Source organism: Cheilinus undulatus, linkage group 10 (genome assembly GCF_018320785.1).
Source record: "Cheilinus undulatus linkage group 10, ASM1832078v1, whole genome shotgun sequence".
Classification (NCBI taxonomy): Eukaryota; Metazoa; Chordata; class Actinopteri; order Labriformes; family Labridae; genus Cheilinus; species Cheilinus undulatus.
In genome coordinates, this window is record NC_054874.1 from 27779307 (window position 1) to 27794562 (window position 15256).

Sequence of the window (15256 nt, forward strand, 5' to 3'; positions counted from 1 at the left end):
GCTTAAAAAAAAAGTAAAAAAAAAAAAAAAGCACAAATTTTATTGACCATCATTAATGTTTAAAATCAATAAAAGGGTAAAACATCTAAGAGGTGAATACATTTATAGGCACTGCATATAGGCAGTTGTTTGTCATTTTTATGACTCATAACTTGAAATAAAGGACAATTGTTTTGCAGTTCTCTGACGATCTGATTTAAATGATATATAATCTCAAAATCGAAGAGTACAACTGTAGAAACCAGATTCTGCTTTCTTCCCTACGCATGCGCACTGCGATGTATGAGCTCTACTTCCTGATGTCTGAAGAGCGTGAATGCTGTGGGTTATCTGTGTTGTTGTGAAGTCGTTGAAGGTTAAAACGTGGCAGTACCGGTGTGTGCAGAGTGTTTGGACGTCAAGCATTCTTAACTTTGCACATTTTCTGTCCGGAAAGGACTTTGTCCATTTTTTGCCTTTAGTGGTGGAATGCACAGAGTTGGGAAACTTATGAAGGTTTTCATAACGAGACGCATCCCACCGGAGGGGATGAAGATCCTGACATCTGCAGCGGATGTGTATGCATTATTTTTAACTGTCAATTATCTGTTGTCAGACTATGGGAAGGCGATAATTGTTAGCTCAGCGCAGAAACAAATTTCTTCAATGTGTCTGCCTTTTCCTTTGGTTCAAACAAGCTGTCGAGACAGTTGAAGTTTTAGTTTATAACACGTGTTGCTTGTTGTAGCCATGAGATCATTAAATGAAAAGTTCAGTTCTGCTAATATTCAGGGTTTGTGATTGCATGAGTCGATCCCACGTATTTTGTCCTTCTCTGTCTCCATGGAAACAGATGTGAGGTGTCTCTGTGGGACTCAGAAGAACCTGTGCCGAGGACAGAGCTGATCAAAGGTGTTCAGGGTGCTCATGGTATCCTGTGTATGCTGTCAGACAAGATCGATGCAGAGCTTCTGGATGCTGCAGGTTATCATCGTCCTTGTGCAGAGCCCGGTCCATGCACTGATTCAGTAGCTAACTCATTATTTCAGTTTTCATAAAATAACCCAATCAACAGCTGAAATATACGCATTAGCAGTTAAATTTACATTTTGAAAATTAGATTTGAATTTAAAAATGAGTTTCACGCCTGAGAGGTCCAGACAACAAAGATATAAGTAATTCAAGGCTCTAAAAGGGAGCATGAAAATCTTTATCAATCTCCACTGTCAAGTTAATCATTCTTGTTTTTAACAGATAAATGCAGTCAGAAAAAGTCACAATTCTTGATTTATAATTTACTGTGAAAAACTGTTCACTGTTGAAAGAATTATCGAGACCTGTTTTGTAATGAGTGTTCCCATCAGTGATGTTCAAAAGGCTACGTTACCTGTACTTGATTGATTTTGATTTTTTTTTTCACACTTTTATTGTTATTGCAGCAGCAGAGGTACGACAGGAAATGAGGGACATAGAGTGAAAACAGAGACTGCTACTACTTTGATGCACTGTAAGAGTAAAACATAAAAAGTTACAAAGGGTATGCACACCGATCAGAGAAACTGAAATTCACAATCCTGTGCCAGAACATCAAGACGTGCACACAACCATAAATTATTTGATTTTGTGACATTAACTGATAATCAGTTTTTATTGGGGACAAATGTTATACTAACCATCTGATCAGTCAACCCACTAATTTCTTCAGCTCTTATCTGGACAAATCGGTCAGCAGAAATAAACTTTTCATCATTTTGAGTTTCACTCTGGTATCTGTGTTTTAAATTATCTTTCATTCCAGGACCAAACCTAAAAGTCATCAGCACCATGTCTGTAGGATTTGACCACTTGGTTCTTGATGAAATCAAAAAACGGTATGGCAGCAGTACAAAACCAACATTTGACTAGCAGCATTTTTAGCACATCTTCTAAACTTTATTACTGTGTGTTTCTAGGGGCATACGTGTTGGATACACTCCAGACGTCCTGACTGATGCCACAGCTGAACTTACTGTAGCTCTGCTGCTGGCTACCTCACGCAGATTACTCGAGGGAGTGGAGGCGGTCAAAAAGTCAGTGTCACTGTATTTTAACATATACTCAAATCAGTATTTGATGCTCTTTGTCTTCTTCTTTTTGAACAACAGTTAAAATGACTTACATGCACTTAAACTCTGTTCAAATGTTTTTTCTCTGTCAGTGGTGGCTGGACCTCCTGGAAGCCTCTCATGCTGTGTGGTTACGGCCTCTCTGGCAGCACCGTGGGAGTCATCGGACTGGGACGCATTGGTGAGCGCTTCATTTACCTTTGAACCACAACTTCATTATAAAAAGGACATTTTTAAATGTAGCTACTGCTGACATTCTTGTTAACATAGTATTATTTTACGAGTTTGAAACTGGTTGAATGAGTTGTATTTATTAATTTATGTTTTGTGCTGTTGTTGTTCAGGAATGGCCATTGCTCGCAGACTCATGCCATTTGGAGTAAAGAGGCTGCTGTACTCTGGGAGAGCAGCCAAGGCTTATGCTGCGGAGGTTAATGGAGAGTTTGGTAAGAAAAATACAACACTGTAATGAGAAGAGTAATAAAACACCTCTCAAGAAACAATTATAAAGTGATAATACATCAATATTTTTTAAACTCCTTAAAGACGGATGGCTTGGTTGTGTTTAATCTCTTTCATTTCTTCTCCTTTTTTGAAAAGTTTCCTTAGACACACTTGTCTCAGAGAGTGACTTCATTGTAGTCTCCTGCTCTCTGACACCAGAAACCCAGGGCATGTGTGACAAGGCCTTCTTCAGCAAGATGAAAAACACAGCAGTCTTCATCAACTCAAGCAGGTAGACTTCAAATACAGACCTTTGTGTGAAAGCTGCACTAGTATTTTGTGTTTAGTCAGAGTATTGTTAAATAGTAAACCTTATAAACAGTACAGTTAAAAATTCTATAAGTATTACTCGAGATTCATTATACTGTTGACATGATATCAGTATCTACAGGTAATAGCTTAAAAAGTTAATCATCAGTATTAGCAGATGCAAAATTTTCTGCTGATCTCTTATTTGTAAATAAAAGCTGTATGTACGAGTCCATTTTGAAGTTTAAGGCTAGAAGAACGGCCTACATCAGCTAGAGTCTTTTTTCTTTGTTCATCCATAAACTTTAAAGTTTGCCTAAAGGACTGAAGTTTTAAGTCTGGACTACATTTGTGTTTTTGTATTGACATTGGTACAGGCTAAAATGAATTTGTACATATCTGCGTATCAGATATTAGCAAAAATCCAAGATTACCTAGCCTTAAATATAACGTTTACTTTTGAAAAGGGCTAGACTTTTGCGCACCACTTCTTTTAGTGGTTTATGGCCAGGTTCAGGAATCCTAACCTAAAACAGGCTGGGCACATACAGACAAACCAAAAACACATTCATGGTTTGAATCCCTGGTTAGACGGGCTTGTAATTAGGGATGAGTATCGAAATGGGTACCAACATGAGACCGGTACCAACACATTCAATATCTACTGGTCTGAATTACAACACAGATATTGATACTTAATTTTGATACCTGCCACCCCAAATGAAAGGCAAGAAAGTAGTCATGGAATTTGTGTGATTTTTACATTAAGTTGCGCCTTATTCCTTTTCTTTTCACATATTTGATTGGCATCTTTTGAAGATATTTCTGTAGACTCATTTATGATACCCAGACAGCTTTTAGTCTTTTTCTGACTTTCAACACACTTGTTTTTCTTTCAAAAGTATTGACTCAGGCTCTGTTTAGGCACAGGCACTGTACAAAAAGTATTGATTTATGCATGTGTGGGTACACCAGCTTCCCCCGACAGTCTAAAGAGATGCTTTTTAGGTTAACTGGTGACCCTAAATGGAGTGTGAGTATAATTGTTTTGTTTTTCTCAGTAGCTGTGCCCCAATTCAGGGGCTTCATCTTTTGGAGTGCATATTTGCAAAATGATTACATCAGTGCACAGTGTTGAAGGCTGTCCTATTTCAAAAGCTCCTTCATTCTTGTCCCATAAATACAATGCTCCTTTCCCTCTCAATTCTGAACTGAACCAAACACACTGAACTCTCAAACTGCTAAGTAATACACTTTTAAATATAGGTACTTGCTTTCAACTCAATTGAATAGGTACCAAAATTAATGTTAGAAACAAAAGGGGCCTTACATTTTAACTATCCTTAAAATAATTGGTTGATTTATGTAATGTTAGACTGTTTTTCTTGTTCTCTGCAGATTTTGCAGATGTTCTATTGTTTCGCAGAAGAAATTTATTTTTTTGTAAGGCTATAAATTTTTAAACTTGGGGTTGTGCATCCACAAGTGAACTCACTTATGTCCACCGTGGCATATTAAGTTGCACTGGATGTATTTCTTGTTCTCTCTTTTATAGAACGGCTTACAGAGAAAGTAAAGTTTTAAAAACATACTTTTGCTTTCATGAATTTTGACACTAGTGTTGCTTACATGCATGTGGACATTTATGTTAATATCTATAGGGGAGCTGTAGTGAACCAGGAGGACCTGTATGAGGCATTGACCAGCAGTCAAATCGCTGCAGCTGGACTGGATGTCACAACACCTGAGCCACTCCCAACCAACCACCCTCTTCTTACTCTGAAAAACTGTGGTGAGTAGACAGGAATTTTAATAATGCACACAAATTTTTCCCCACGTTGCCTTCTAAATTGTCAAACTTCTCACTTCTCTTGTGCAGTGGTGTTGCCACACATCGGCAGTGCAACCTACTCCACGAGAGGCGTCATGGCAGCTTTGTCAGTTCAAAACCTGCTGGGAGGTTTACAGGGTACAGAGATGCCAAGTGAACTCACCTTCTAGTGCCTGAAACTGAGCCACTGTGCCTGCAGTACTTGTGAAAACACTATTCAGGCTGGGTATTAAGTGTACAACAGTAGAACTACTAAATGTAGAAGTTGCCCTAAAGATTAGCCTTTGACTTCTTAAGCTGCACTTTATTCAGATGCTAATGCTACATGTCTTCTGTTATAAAGCAAAAATACACTCCAGTGTTGTGAAAAACTAGGAAATAAGATGACTGATCTTTCAGTAATTCCTTATTCTCTCTGATTTTACATGAATAAAAATGAACATGTGCATGTCATAATTATTCTCATCATTTTTAATGCAGCTGTCAAATTATTCTTTGAGAATATTTTCAGTGCATTTGCATCTGTTTGGCTACATTTGATCTGTTTCAAAGTCATGGAATATTGAAAAGAAATTTCACAGCATGGTTAATAAGTCATATCAAAACATGTTAAAAGAAAAACCAACAGGAATTCATCATCTCGTATTATTGCTGGTCACAGCAGGGAGTCTGGGAATGACTGGTCATCCTTCCAGTTCAAACAGGTGTTTTTTGAATGTTTATACAGATGTGAGGACTGGCTGAAGCGTTTCCCACACTTGGGGCAGGGATAAGGCTTTTCCCCCGTGTGCACTCTGATGTGCTTCTTACAGTCAGTCAGGTTCATGAAGGTCTTGCAGCAAATCTTACAGGCGTATTTCTTCTCCCCTTCTACTAACAGCACGTGGTCTTCAGCTGCTGCTTTCTTGCACTTGGACATAACGTCGTCTGAAGCTCTGGTTAGAGATGGACGCTCATCTGAAGGAGATATTTCGGTGCCAGCTTCAGACCCAGGTGGGACTTTGGGGGCAATGCGACGGAAAGTTGTTGGCCCTGAGCTTTTCCCAGCCCTCAGGAGCCCTGAGCTTTCCAAACTGAGGCTTGGTCTGATGCCACTCAGAAAACCTGTGAGAGGGTTCTGGGTGGGCTGGAGGATAAGGGTGTCACTGAAACTTGGGCCTTGAGTCGGGAGAAGCTGCTGCAAGGGGACAGAGGTTACAGGGAAAACAATAGAGGGGGAGGAGAGATCAGATGACTGAGCAGAGGAGGTGTTTGTTTCTTCTGAGTTTTGACATAAATCTCCAGAAGCTACAGTGGAGTCACTGGCAGCTGCAGCAGCAGCAGTAGCAGCAGCAGTGAGGCTAGCAAGACTATCTTCTTCTTCCAGAGCGCCCATTACACTTTCAGCACTGGGATTAAGGAAGCAGGAAAAAGCAAGTTCTGACAGGCTGTCAAGGCCTTCACTATCCACTGGCTCCTCACCTAAATCTTCATCCTCTCTCGGAGCATCAGGTTGAAGATCTGTACACAACTGAGACTGTAACGAGCTAACATCAGCTTTTGATGGGCAGGTGGCGTCTGTTTTCCCGTCATTTAGTGATATATCCAAGTTAGCAGAGTAGTCTTTTAGAGGAGAAGGAGAACTGTTTGCTACTGTGTCCAAATCTGAGGGATATGAGCACAGATTCTCCTTTTTCACTTCAATCTTTAGCATCTTTGAGTCCTCTCCCTCTTCCTCCCCTTCATCTCCCACCTTTATTTTGACCACTCCATCTGTGTCTCCACCCTTCTTCCAAAAACCTACACCTCCTGTGCTGCTGTCCGACTGGCTCGGCAGTTGAATCTCCTCGGATTCTCCCTTTTTAGCTTCATACTTCTCCTCAACTTCCTCCTCTTCGTCCTCCCAGAGTCTGTCAGAAGGTGACAGAAACTCCTCTCCTCCATCTTCTGTGCCAGTGGTACTTCTAGTCACAGTGGGTGAACACTCTTTGTAGTTTCCCTCCATTAGCCTGCAGGATCTCTTCCTACCACTCAGCCTGTCCTCATCTGACTTCCTCTTGTACCTTGATAGTGTGGTGCTCTGTTCATTGGTTACATTCACTCTCACCCTCTGATTTTCAACCCCACCAGACTGACTAACTTCAACTACTGCATCCTCGTCATCGTCTCCGTCCTCCATGCCTGATGAGAGCTGCTGAAGCAACAACATCCTTTCTGCTTTGGAGGATGCATTCTGCTGCAAAGACCTCCACCCTTTAGGAGGTGATGCGGGGAAGTTTTTCCTGGACAGGTGGAGCTTACAGGCTTTTACCACAGCATTAAGGTGCAGGTGCGATGCAGCCAGCAGCACATCCATTACATTTGAGGCCCCTAAAGAAAGGGTGGAGGTGTAAATCATCTCTAGCAGTGTGGAGAAAGCCTCTGGGGTCACCACCTCTGGATCTAATTTCATTACACTTGGGCATTCAGTTCCACCTGTGTCAGCTCCCCCTGCTACACCAGTGTCCTCCCCACTGTCACTGGAGCTCAGTAGAGCCCTGAAGTGGGAGCTGCATGCTGCCAGGATGGAGCGGTGAGCTTGGAAGCTTTGGGATCCCACCATTACCACACAGTCACACAGCTGTGCATGGAGGCGCTGATGATTGAGCTGCTTAAAAATATGCTGGAAGTGACCGGGGAAGTCCATAGTTGGTGGTGGTAAAATGTCGCTGTTTAAAAATGAAGGTCCTAGTTTTGCCGTTGGCAGCACAATAGCGCAGCAAAGGTCATTTTGAAAAGCAATCAGTGTAGTAATGATCGGATTTCTATTGTCCCGGTCTCATCAGGCACACTGGATGGTGGAAATTCACAAAAGCCTACCTCCATGCGATGTGTAGCGGTTTTTTTGTCCACTGGTTTCCAAGAGATGCTCTCTGGAGTATGGGCGGGCCTGGTCAACAATAACACGGAAGGATGCGATGCGGTCTCCAGCTTTGTCTCCAAGAACAGCCCGGAAATCTGCGCAGCTGTTCCACTACCGCTGCAAACATTCACATTTAATGTTGTGAAGGGTTTCTTGTGGGCAAAACAATGTCACAGACTGACACGAGAACAAGACCGGTTCAACATCGACAGTCGGCGCCTCCTGCACTTTGAGTCTCACTAACCCCCTCAGAAAAACACCACCACCCCCAGGCGGTGGACATGTGAAACTGCAAGTAGATTATGATTTGCTAATAGTGGTCTTATGATTGCTCTAAATCAGTGATGGGCAACTTTGGCTGCCAAACGGGCTGCATTATTTTATCTCAGTGCCAAAGAGCCGAACTGTTACAAATCTTAACATACTCTCAATTTGCCAACCATTATTACTCACATTTTAGTAAAAGGTAAAACATATCTACTTTCATGGTAATGTTTATATTTATGAGCTCAACTGCAAATAGAATAGGTTAATGTAACAGGGATTAAAAACAAATTCATATATTTCCATTGCATTAGATATAAGAAATACTGCTGACTATCTACTTTTTCTAAGTGAGGCATGAAAACGTTTTGCAGTTACAGTTACAGCCAATTATAGCTGCTAATATATGCAAAGAGCAAAACATACACCAGAAGTCAAAGATTATGTGTTTTTATGGCATATTTTGTCATCTCTCTTCATGTTTACGATTTATTTGTGTTTGAAATTGGCTTGGGGGCCAGTTGAGTGAGAATGAAAGCCGCATGTGGCCCCCATACCACCGCTGGGCTAAAAAAACAAAGATTACAGTCGTACTGCTGCCATGTGATTAATGACTTATTGGTGTTGAAGTGACTCTTGAAAAATGAAATGGTAAATGCACTTCAGCTTATAAACACTATAGACAAAGCAGTCAGAGCAAATTTTGGGGTAAGTGTCTTAGCCCAAGGATACATCGTAATATGACTGCAGGATTTGGGGATCAAATCCCAAGCTCTCTGATTATGAGGCGACCTACTCTACCTACTAAATCACAGTTGAACACAGTGAGTCAGACTTTGATTCATTAATATTCATTCATAAGAATTATATTTCAGTTTCATGTGTTGGACACGTTTTTCATAGCAATTTTGTCTTCAAGCTTTGTTACCCTTATCAGAGAATATTAGAGTATAAAAATTGAGATGGTCTGATTCTTAGTATTGACATTAGTTCAGAGTCTATTTTGAGCTTCTTTGCAACCGTCACAGTGGCCTAGTCCATACATGAGAACAAAGCTGACAGAACACTGTAAAGGCCTATCTTTATAACCAGGTAATCACAGTTGTGAAAAAGTGTACAGATAAATGCACCAAGTTTATTTTTGCTGACATTAGCATAAGTTCAAAATAGGGAAAAAAAATCTTCACATTCCTTTGTTTACTTTTTATTTTCAGTGATGTCATGGTGGCATTAAGAAGCAATAACCTGTTTATGAAAATCTTCAAAACTGTGCAGTGACAGAGCAAATTTTTTGATGCAGCACTGAAACTTTCCAGTTCTTTGACAATTTCCATCAAACAAATGCCGGACAAAGATTTGCTGTAAAGTGGCACACCTATAACAAAAACCCCCCATCATTGTGTGAACATACAATCAAACTTTACATTTCACATCATGTTGAACTGGAGAAGCAAACACATGACAACAAGAAGACTAAAAATGAGAACAAGATGCTTCCTCAGGTGCAGGGCAGCGTCAAATGATCTGCTGTAACAGCCCCTGCTGTCTGCTGCTCTTGGTCCATCCTGTCTTCTGTGGGGAAACTCTCAGATGATGGTAGGCAAGCAACACCTGCGCTGCTCATATACTGTCCAGCTTCTTTAACACATATGGAGCTGTGAACACAGAAATAAACAAGGTGATTATTTGCTTTTACTATCCGACAGATTATATAATAAAAAACCTCATTGGGGCCATGTGCTTCTGTCATCAGAGCGAGTTTTGGGAGTTTCTTTATGTTTTACTCTCTAAGACAAAGATAAACTGACTACTTTTGCTGTAAGATGTGTATTGAAGTAAAAACGTTAAGGAATACTACTCTATACTGCTCGTTTCTTGGTAAATGGTTTAAGAGTGTAGCTCTGTTATTATCATATCCGTGAAGAAAGTGATGGGCAGGTAATTGAAATAACGCCCGGATTTCAGGGAGCTGAAGTCGCTGCTATGAACAATATTGGAGACTTGATAGGTAAATGTATGAGCCGTAGTTCTGACATGTAAGAATCGTCTGTTTGTTGTTGGCACCATGTCAATGTCACAGAGCTGCATTGTTACTCACTGGCTCTGAGAAGGGCGACGTAAATAAGGAAGTTTCGTAGAGACGAAATGACATCTTGTCTCATCTTTTTCTTCATCTCCTCTGGGTCCATTTTAGGTCCGAGTCCTTCCAGTTTAAACATTGTTGCTCGGGTTATTCTCCGTCTTACTCTTCAAACTGCCTATCGTATCGGAGATCCACCGTTCATGAAAGAGCGTGAGTGGAAAAAAATAACCGGAAGTGCGTTTAACGGAAATTACGATACTACGGCACCCACTGAGGGACAAATCGCACGAAGCACTTGAAAGCAAAAATGAAATGCTGTATCTTTAAAGTGGTATCAAAATTTTTAAATGAAGGAAGAAACAGGATTGTACGTGTAATTTAAGAGTGCTTCAGTTGAGTAAGGCACAAAGTAAGGTCTTTTTATTACTAAGCGTTAACCAAATCTCTGAATGAATTCCCACTGATTAATTTTCCTTGTTTTATCATAGATGTGACTCAGAGGCATCCCATACACACCAAATTGACTCAATTAGACCCCATTTTCTGGAGTTTTTTGTTTTTTTGTTTTTTTGTTTTAATTTACCTCAACTTGTTTTGGCTTTTACACTATACTTTACACTGGTACTGTAAATTCTTTTGTATATTTTAAGTAAGTAAGTAAATACTTTACTCACAACTTTTTTTAACCCTTTGCACAATCTTGATATATTGTTAAATTTTTTGCTAATTGCTATCTTATTGTTGTGTTTCTTGCCTTTGCAATCTACCTTAACGGAAAGGTAAAACATGAATTTCCTATCAATATCTATTTGTCTTATCTATTTGTTTATGACCATGCAATCCAATGTAGATTTTGATATACGGAATCAGAAGTCAGGCATCAGCTTTGGTAGATAGATAGATAGATAGATAGATAGATAGATAGATAGATAGATATTATTAATCCCGAGATTCAGGTTATGATGGCTCAGTAACACAAAACAGCTAATTAGGGGTCCAATTGATTAAAACACAACAAACGGGGAGACTACAAATATTGGACCTATTGGTCTCTTAAATAATGATTTCCATTGACTAAAGATTCACACTGCGCTGGGAGGCATTTCACAGTGTTTAAATTCCTAAACATAAAAACGCAGAACTATTATTATTATTGTTATTATTATCATTATTGTTATTGGGATGTATTTCAGGGGATAGAGCTGCCCTTGCGGGGGAGGGGTGGGGGTCCATCGGGCAGACAGAAGAGGATGCAGAGAGAGAGAGAAGAGGAGGAGGAGGAGGAGGGGATGGGTTGTTTCTGAGCTCAGGCCGAGGATTAGAGAGCAGTCCCAGTACGATGACAGCATCCAGCACATAGCCAAACCCCCACACACCACATCACCATCCGGCCTGGGGAGGACGCCGCGGATATTTTCAGAAACAAACATAATTTGCCCCAAAAAATCTCCGCATCGGTGATTTTTTTTTCTGGGCTAACCCTGCCAGACTCCCGGTCCGTCTTTCTCCTCCTCCGACCACGAGGTGAGTTTTGTCGGTATTTCCCGGTGTTATTGTCTGATGAAGGAGCGCCCGGTTGTGTGCCGAGCCGCTTGCACCTTGCATCTATTCCTGCCATTTGAACTGATTTTTATCACACCGAAATGAATAATTAAGGCGATGGCCGTTTTCACTACGCTTGCAGGCTTTGCTCGTGTCCCTGTTTGAGGTACGCGGTGGACAGATTTAAATCCGATTAAAATGATAAAGGAAGCAACAAAAGACTGACCTTTTTTTTTTCTTTGTTAAGCCTCCTGATTTTGATGGCATGGCTGCGGTCAGTGATCAAAGTTAGTGTCGGGTCAGTGCAATGCTAATATTGATTATTTTAAGAGCATTTATAAAGCGTTTATGGGCGACAGACACGGTCGATATGTGGGTTTTCACTTTCACTAGCCATTTTAAGCGTAGTGGGTAAAATAAGTCGCTACTACGTGAAATAACAGTGAAAATGTGGGTCATTTTTACACTTCGTTGGATGGCATTCATCTGCGTATTCACAGACACATGTCTAATGCAGCGATAGAGAAGATCCATGCGCAGTGAAATCTCCGTCACCGGCTACAGATTGGAGACAAACGGGCTAAATCCTGGAGGATCAGGAGGATGCCAGGATTCTGGGTAGTAAAATATACACATATTATGAATGGGCGTAGGCGATGTGCAGACACTCCGGGACAGTCGCCCCTCTTTTTTCTCTGCTCGTATCCTTTAGCCAGCAGCAGTCTCTTTCCTGCGCTCTTCCGTGCCGTGCCAGGCATGACAAGCTCAACACAACTAGACCGGAACAATGCGTTTTGCTGTTCTGGGGCCTTCATTTAATGCATGACATGATTTAATATGACCGATGATTGAGGCTCCATTTAAGCACGTGCATCACCACAGTGGATGGAGACATCACTGAGTATGATGAGTGTTTTTCGACAGCATCACACACAGCTGCTTACACAAAGAAACACCCTTATGAATGAATGAGTGAGTGCAAGTGATGTTTAGCTTATCTGATTTGGCTATGCTGGATGCTCAGTGTTTTGCTTTCACTCCTGTCTGCACAGTTTTTGTGTACTCAGCCACCGCTGCAGGGTCTGTGCTATGACTCAGGGATGTACGCTACAACATGTGATGGAAGATGCTGCTGTTTGCTCCGAGGTCAGTCTGCCAGAGGAGAAACACCCGGGCAGAGTGTCCACATCAGGCCAGACTTGATGCCTGGTTGCGTTAGCCTCCATCTGCCCTGCTGACTGCTCCTCTGTCCCACTTACTGCAGAGAGCCAGCCAGCCAGCCATCCTCTTCCTCTCTCTTCCTCTTTGGTCTTAGCTTCATGTCTCCAGGGCATGCCGTGTTGCTGGGCTGGTGTTTACTCTGCTCCAGCCCAATGCCTCAACCAACTGATCAGTGGATGAATCAATAAGTGGAATTGTTAAGGGATGTGATTCATATTGTTGCAGGTATTGGCTACTGGAAGTTGCTGATTTATCAATATTGGTTTGTCTTAGCAAGCAGAATCAATGAATTCAGGAATTGGTGCTAAAATGGATTATGAAAATAATGGCAGATGTATGGATGATTGTTGACTGATAGATGGAAATTAAGAGGTAATTTCCCCCCTTGCTGTACCCATGTTTCTCTCGCAGTAGCAAAAGGAGACGTGACCCCATTGATGTGACAGCTCCATGGTGATGGCACAATTGACTGGCAGTGACGCCACAATGTAGGCCAACCCTATTTCTGCACAGAGCTAATGTAAAATGTTCAGAAAAGAATTAGCCCAGGTCAGGTTTATCATTGTTTATCAATTTTTGCTGTGATAGAATAAATGTATATGAAGACGTGCTGTGGCTACATGTAAGCATTATTTCAGAGGCCTTTTGTAGCTGCTGGCTCACAGGCTCCACTCTTATTACTTTTACTTAAAGATAAGCCCTCTATTGTGCCAGGTTTTTTTGAAGGATCACTGAGTTGAAGGAAATTGGCTCAGACAGCAACAGAAGAGGCAGACAGTTTTCCAGACTTACATCTATCACTCTCAAACATTCAAAGACTCCCCCCCCAGACATCAAGATCTTCCTCTCACTCACCCGCTCCGTCTTGCTGTCTGTCTCTCTCCAGAACCATCAGAACCATCGATAAAGATCTGTAACACAATGTGGCGAGTGCACTATTAATCTTCAAAAGACCTATTATTTAATAGTTCACTGGGGAACTCAAGCCTCGCTGGGTTGACGATGAAAGGGGAAATGAAATGAGCGGGGCACGGTGAGCCCTTTCTTCATAATGCTAATGGAATGAGCTGACAGGCTGAGTAAAGAACAGGAAATGTGCCTAAGTCTGAAAGACAGGTAACAGAGAAATGACCAGAAAACAAAACAAGCAGTAATCACAGTAAGCAGACTTTAACAAACACCCAAGCTGCTGACAGAAGACTGTAATATTGTTTGTTGCATCCATTTCTCAGTAGACTCCATATTAATTTAATGTGGCATTTAATTTTAGCATCAACTAATCAGTTCCAGCCAGCATACACAATTCTGACCTTTTCATTCACTCATCATCCCTGTTTGGATGCTCTGTGAGAGTGAGGCACATCAGTGTTCCAGGTAAGGATGTCCGTAAGAGAATAATTTCCCATCCAGTTAAACACAAACTAAAATTATAACAATGCAAAGTTGTTTTACAGAATATGGATAATGTTAGCTGTACTAGCACTGCTGGCCTACGATCTATTTTTGCAGGGTAACCAGTGGTGTAGTGCATGGTATGCACAAGTATTTGGAGTATGCCTTGCAAAGCGGATAGATCTGCCAGACTGTCATCAGAAAAATCTATCTTGCAAAACTCCAATCCACTACATTAGTTCAGCACCAAAAATGGTTCAGACCAATCGGAAGAGAACAAGGCATTAGCCACGGGCACAGTTAAGTTACTTTACTGTAACTTGGCTGCCACTAGTGTAGCGGTTATGCCAGACCTAGCTATTGTATAGCCCCCCTCCAGGGGAGGCGGGGGACATTGAGTCCGAGTGGGCCATGTTCGGTGCCTCGGCTGACAGGAGCCATGGTCGTAAGGTGGTCGGTGCCTGTCGTGGCGGTGACCCCTGAACCTGCTGGTGGATACTGGCAGTGAGGGATGCCGTCAAGCTGAAGAAGGACTCTTATCAAGCCGTTTTGGCCTGTGGGAATCCAGAGGCAGCTGACAGGTACCGGCAGGCCAAGTGGTTTGCGGCTTCAGAGGTTGCTAAGGCAAAAACTAAGACTTGGGAGGAGTTTGGAGATGCCATGGAGAATGACTTCCATACTGCTTCAAGGAGATTCTGGTCCACCATCCGACATCTCAGAAGGGGGAAGCAGTGCACTGTCCTTGTATGATGGGGATGGTGTGCTGTTGACCTCGACTCGAGATGTTGTGGGTTGGTGGAAGGAGTACTTCGAAGACCTCCTCAATCCCATTGACATGTCTTCCAATGAGGAAGCAGACTCTGGTGGCTCAGGTGTAGGCTCTCTTACCTCTGGGGCTGAGGTTGCTGAGGTGGTCAAAAAGCTCCTTGGTGGCCGGGCCCCAGGGGGTGGATGAGATCAGTCCTGAGTTCCTTAAGGCACTGGATGTTGTGGGGATGTCTTGGTTGACACACCTTTACAGCATCACGTGGACATCAGAAACTCAACCACATTTCTTTATTAGATAAAGAACAAAGAACATTACTGAAAATATGTTTTCACCCTACTGCCAATCTGCTTAGGCATGAGTTAAAGACTGTTACGAGGCGTTTTATCAGAGTCGGTATACAATGACTACTGGTGGAGTGATTAGCTTTGATTTAGCT

At 41.8% G+C, this 15256-nt stretch overlaps 4 protein-coding genes across 4 annotated transcripts in view; 2 read left to right on the top strand and 2 right to left on the bottom strand.

Moving 5' to 3' along the window:
- Positions 1 to 294: 294 nt before the first annotated feature.
- grhpra (glyoxylate reductase/hydroxypyruvate reductase a) lies at positions 295 to 5110 on the top strand. The gene is made up of 9 exons (XM_041797680.1): positions 295 to 557; positions 833 to 963; positions 1778 to 1850; positions 1932 to 2048; positions 2177 to 2265; positions 2429 to 2530; positions 2685 to 2820; positions 4499 to 4629; positions 4717 to 5110. Exons 1-9 carry the CDS (start codon positions 469 to 471, stop codon positions 4836 to 4838), a joined length of 990 nt encoding a protein of 329 aa, XP_041653614.1. The 5' UTR covers positions 295 to 468; the 3' UTR covers positions 4839 to 5110.
- Positions 5111 to 5323: 213 nt separating this feature from the next.
- LOC121516657 (zinc finger and BTB domain-containing protein 5-like) lies at positions 5324 to 7761 on the bottom strand. The gene has a single exon (XM_041798043.1). The coding sequence runs from the start codon at positions 7331 to 7333 to the stop codon at positions 5324 to 5326; it is 2010 nt and encodes a 669-aa protein (XP_041653977.1). The 5' UTR covers positions 7334 to 7761.
- Positions 7762 to 9004: 1243 nt separating this feature from the next.
- On the bottom strand, positions 9005 to 10133 carry tomm5 (translocase of outer mitochondrial membrane 5 homolog (yeast)). The gene is made up of 2 exons (XM_041797806.1): positions 9912 to 10133; positions 9005 to 9468 (listed from the first exon to the last, which is right to left on the bottom strand). Exons 1-2 carry the CDS (start codon positions 10030 to 10032, stop codon positions 9434 to 9436), a joined length of 156 nt encoding a protein of 51 aa, XP_041653740.1. The 5' UTR covers positions 10033 to 10133; the 3' UTR covers positions 9005 to 9433.
- Positions 10134 to 11227: 1094 nt separating this feature from the next.
- The window catches only part of frmpd1b (FERM and PDZ domain containing 1b), a 40894-nt gene continuing 36865 nt past the window's right edge, over positions 11228 to 15256 (top strand). The window contains exon 1 of the mRNA XM_041798019.1: positions 11228 to 11420. The gene's annotated coding sequence lies outside the window, so the exon portion shown is untranslated. The remainder of the gene's footprint in view (positions 11421 to 15256) is intronic.

What these genes read in the sequence shown, in the direction of transcription:
- grhpra (XM_041797680.1), top strand. Translation starts at nt 469, where the DNA reads ATGCACAGAGTTGGGAAACTTATGAAGGTTTTCATAACGAGACGCATC. An exon ending in CTTGATGAAATCAAAAAACG is followed by an intron (nt 1,851 to 1,931) that starts GTATGGCAGCAG and finishes GTGTGTTTCTAG; the next exon opens with GGGCATACGTGTTGGATACA. An exon ending in CATCGGACTGGGACGCATTG is followed by an intron (nt 2,266 to 2,428) that starts GTGAGCGCTTCA and finishes GTTGTTGTTCAG; the next exon opens with GAATGGCCATTGCTCGCAGA.
- LOC121516657 (XM_041798043.1), bottom strand. Translation starts at nt 7,333, where the DNA reads ATGGACTTCCCCGGTCACTTCCAGCATATTTTTAAGCAGCTCAATCAT.
- tomm5 (XM_041797806.1), bottom strand. Translation starts at nt 10,032, where the DNA reads ATGTTTAAACTGGAAGGACTCGGACCTAAAATGGACCCAGAGGAGATG. An exon ending in CGTCGCCCTTCTCAGAGCCA is followed by an intron (nt 9,469 to 9,911) that starts GTGAGTAACAAT and finishes CTGTGTTCACAG; the next exon opens with CTCCATATGTGTTAAAGAAG.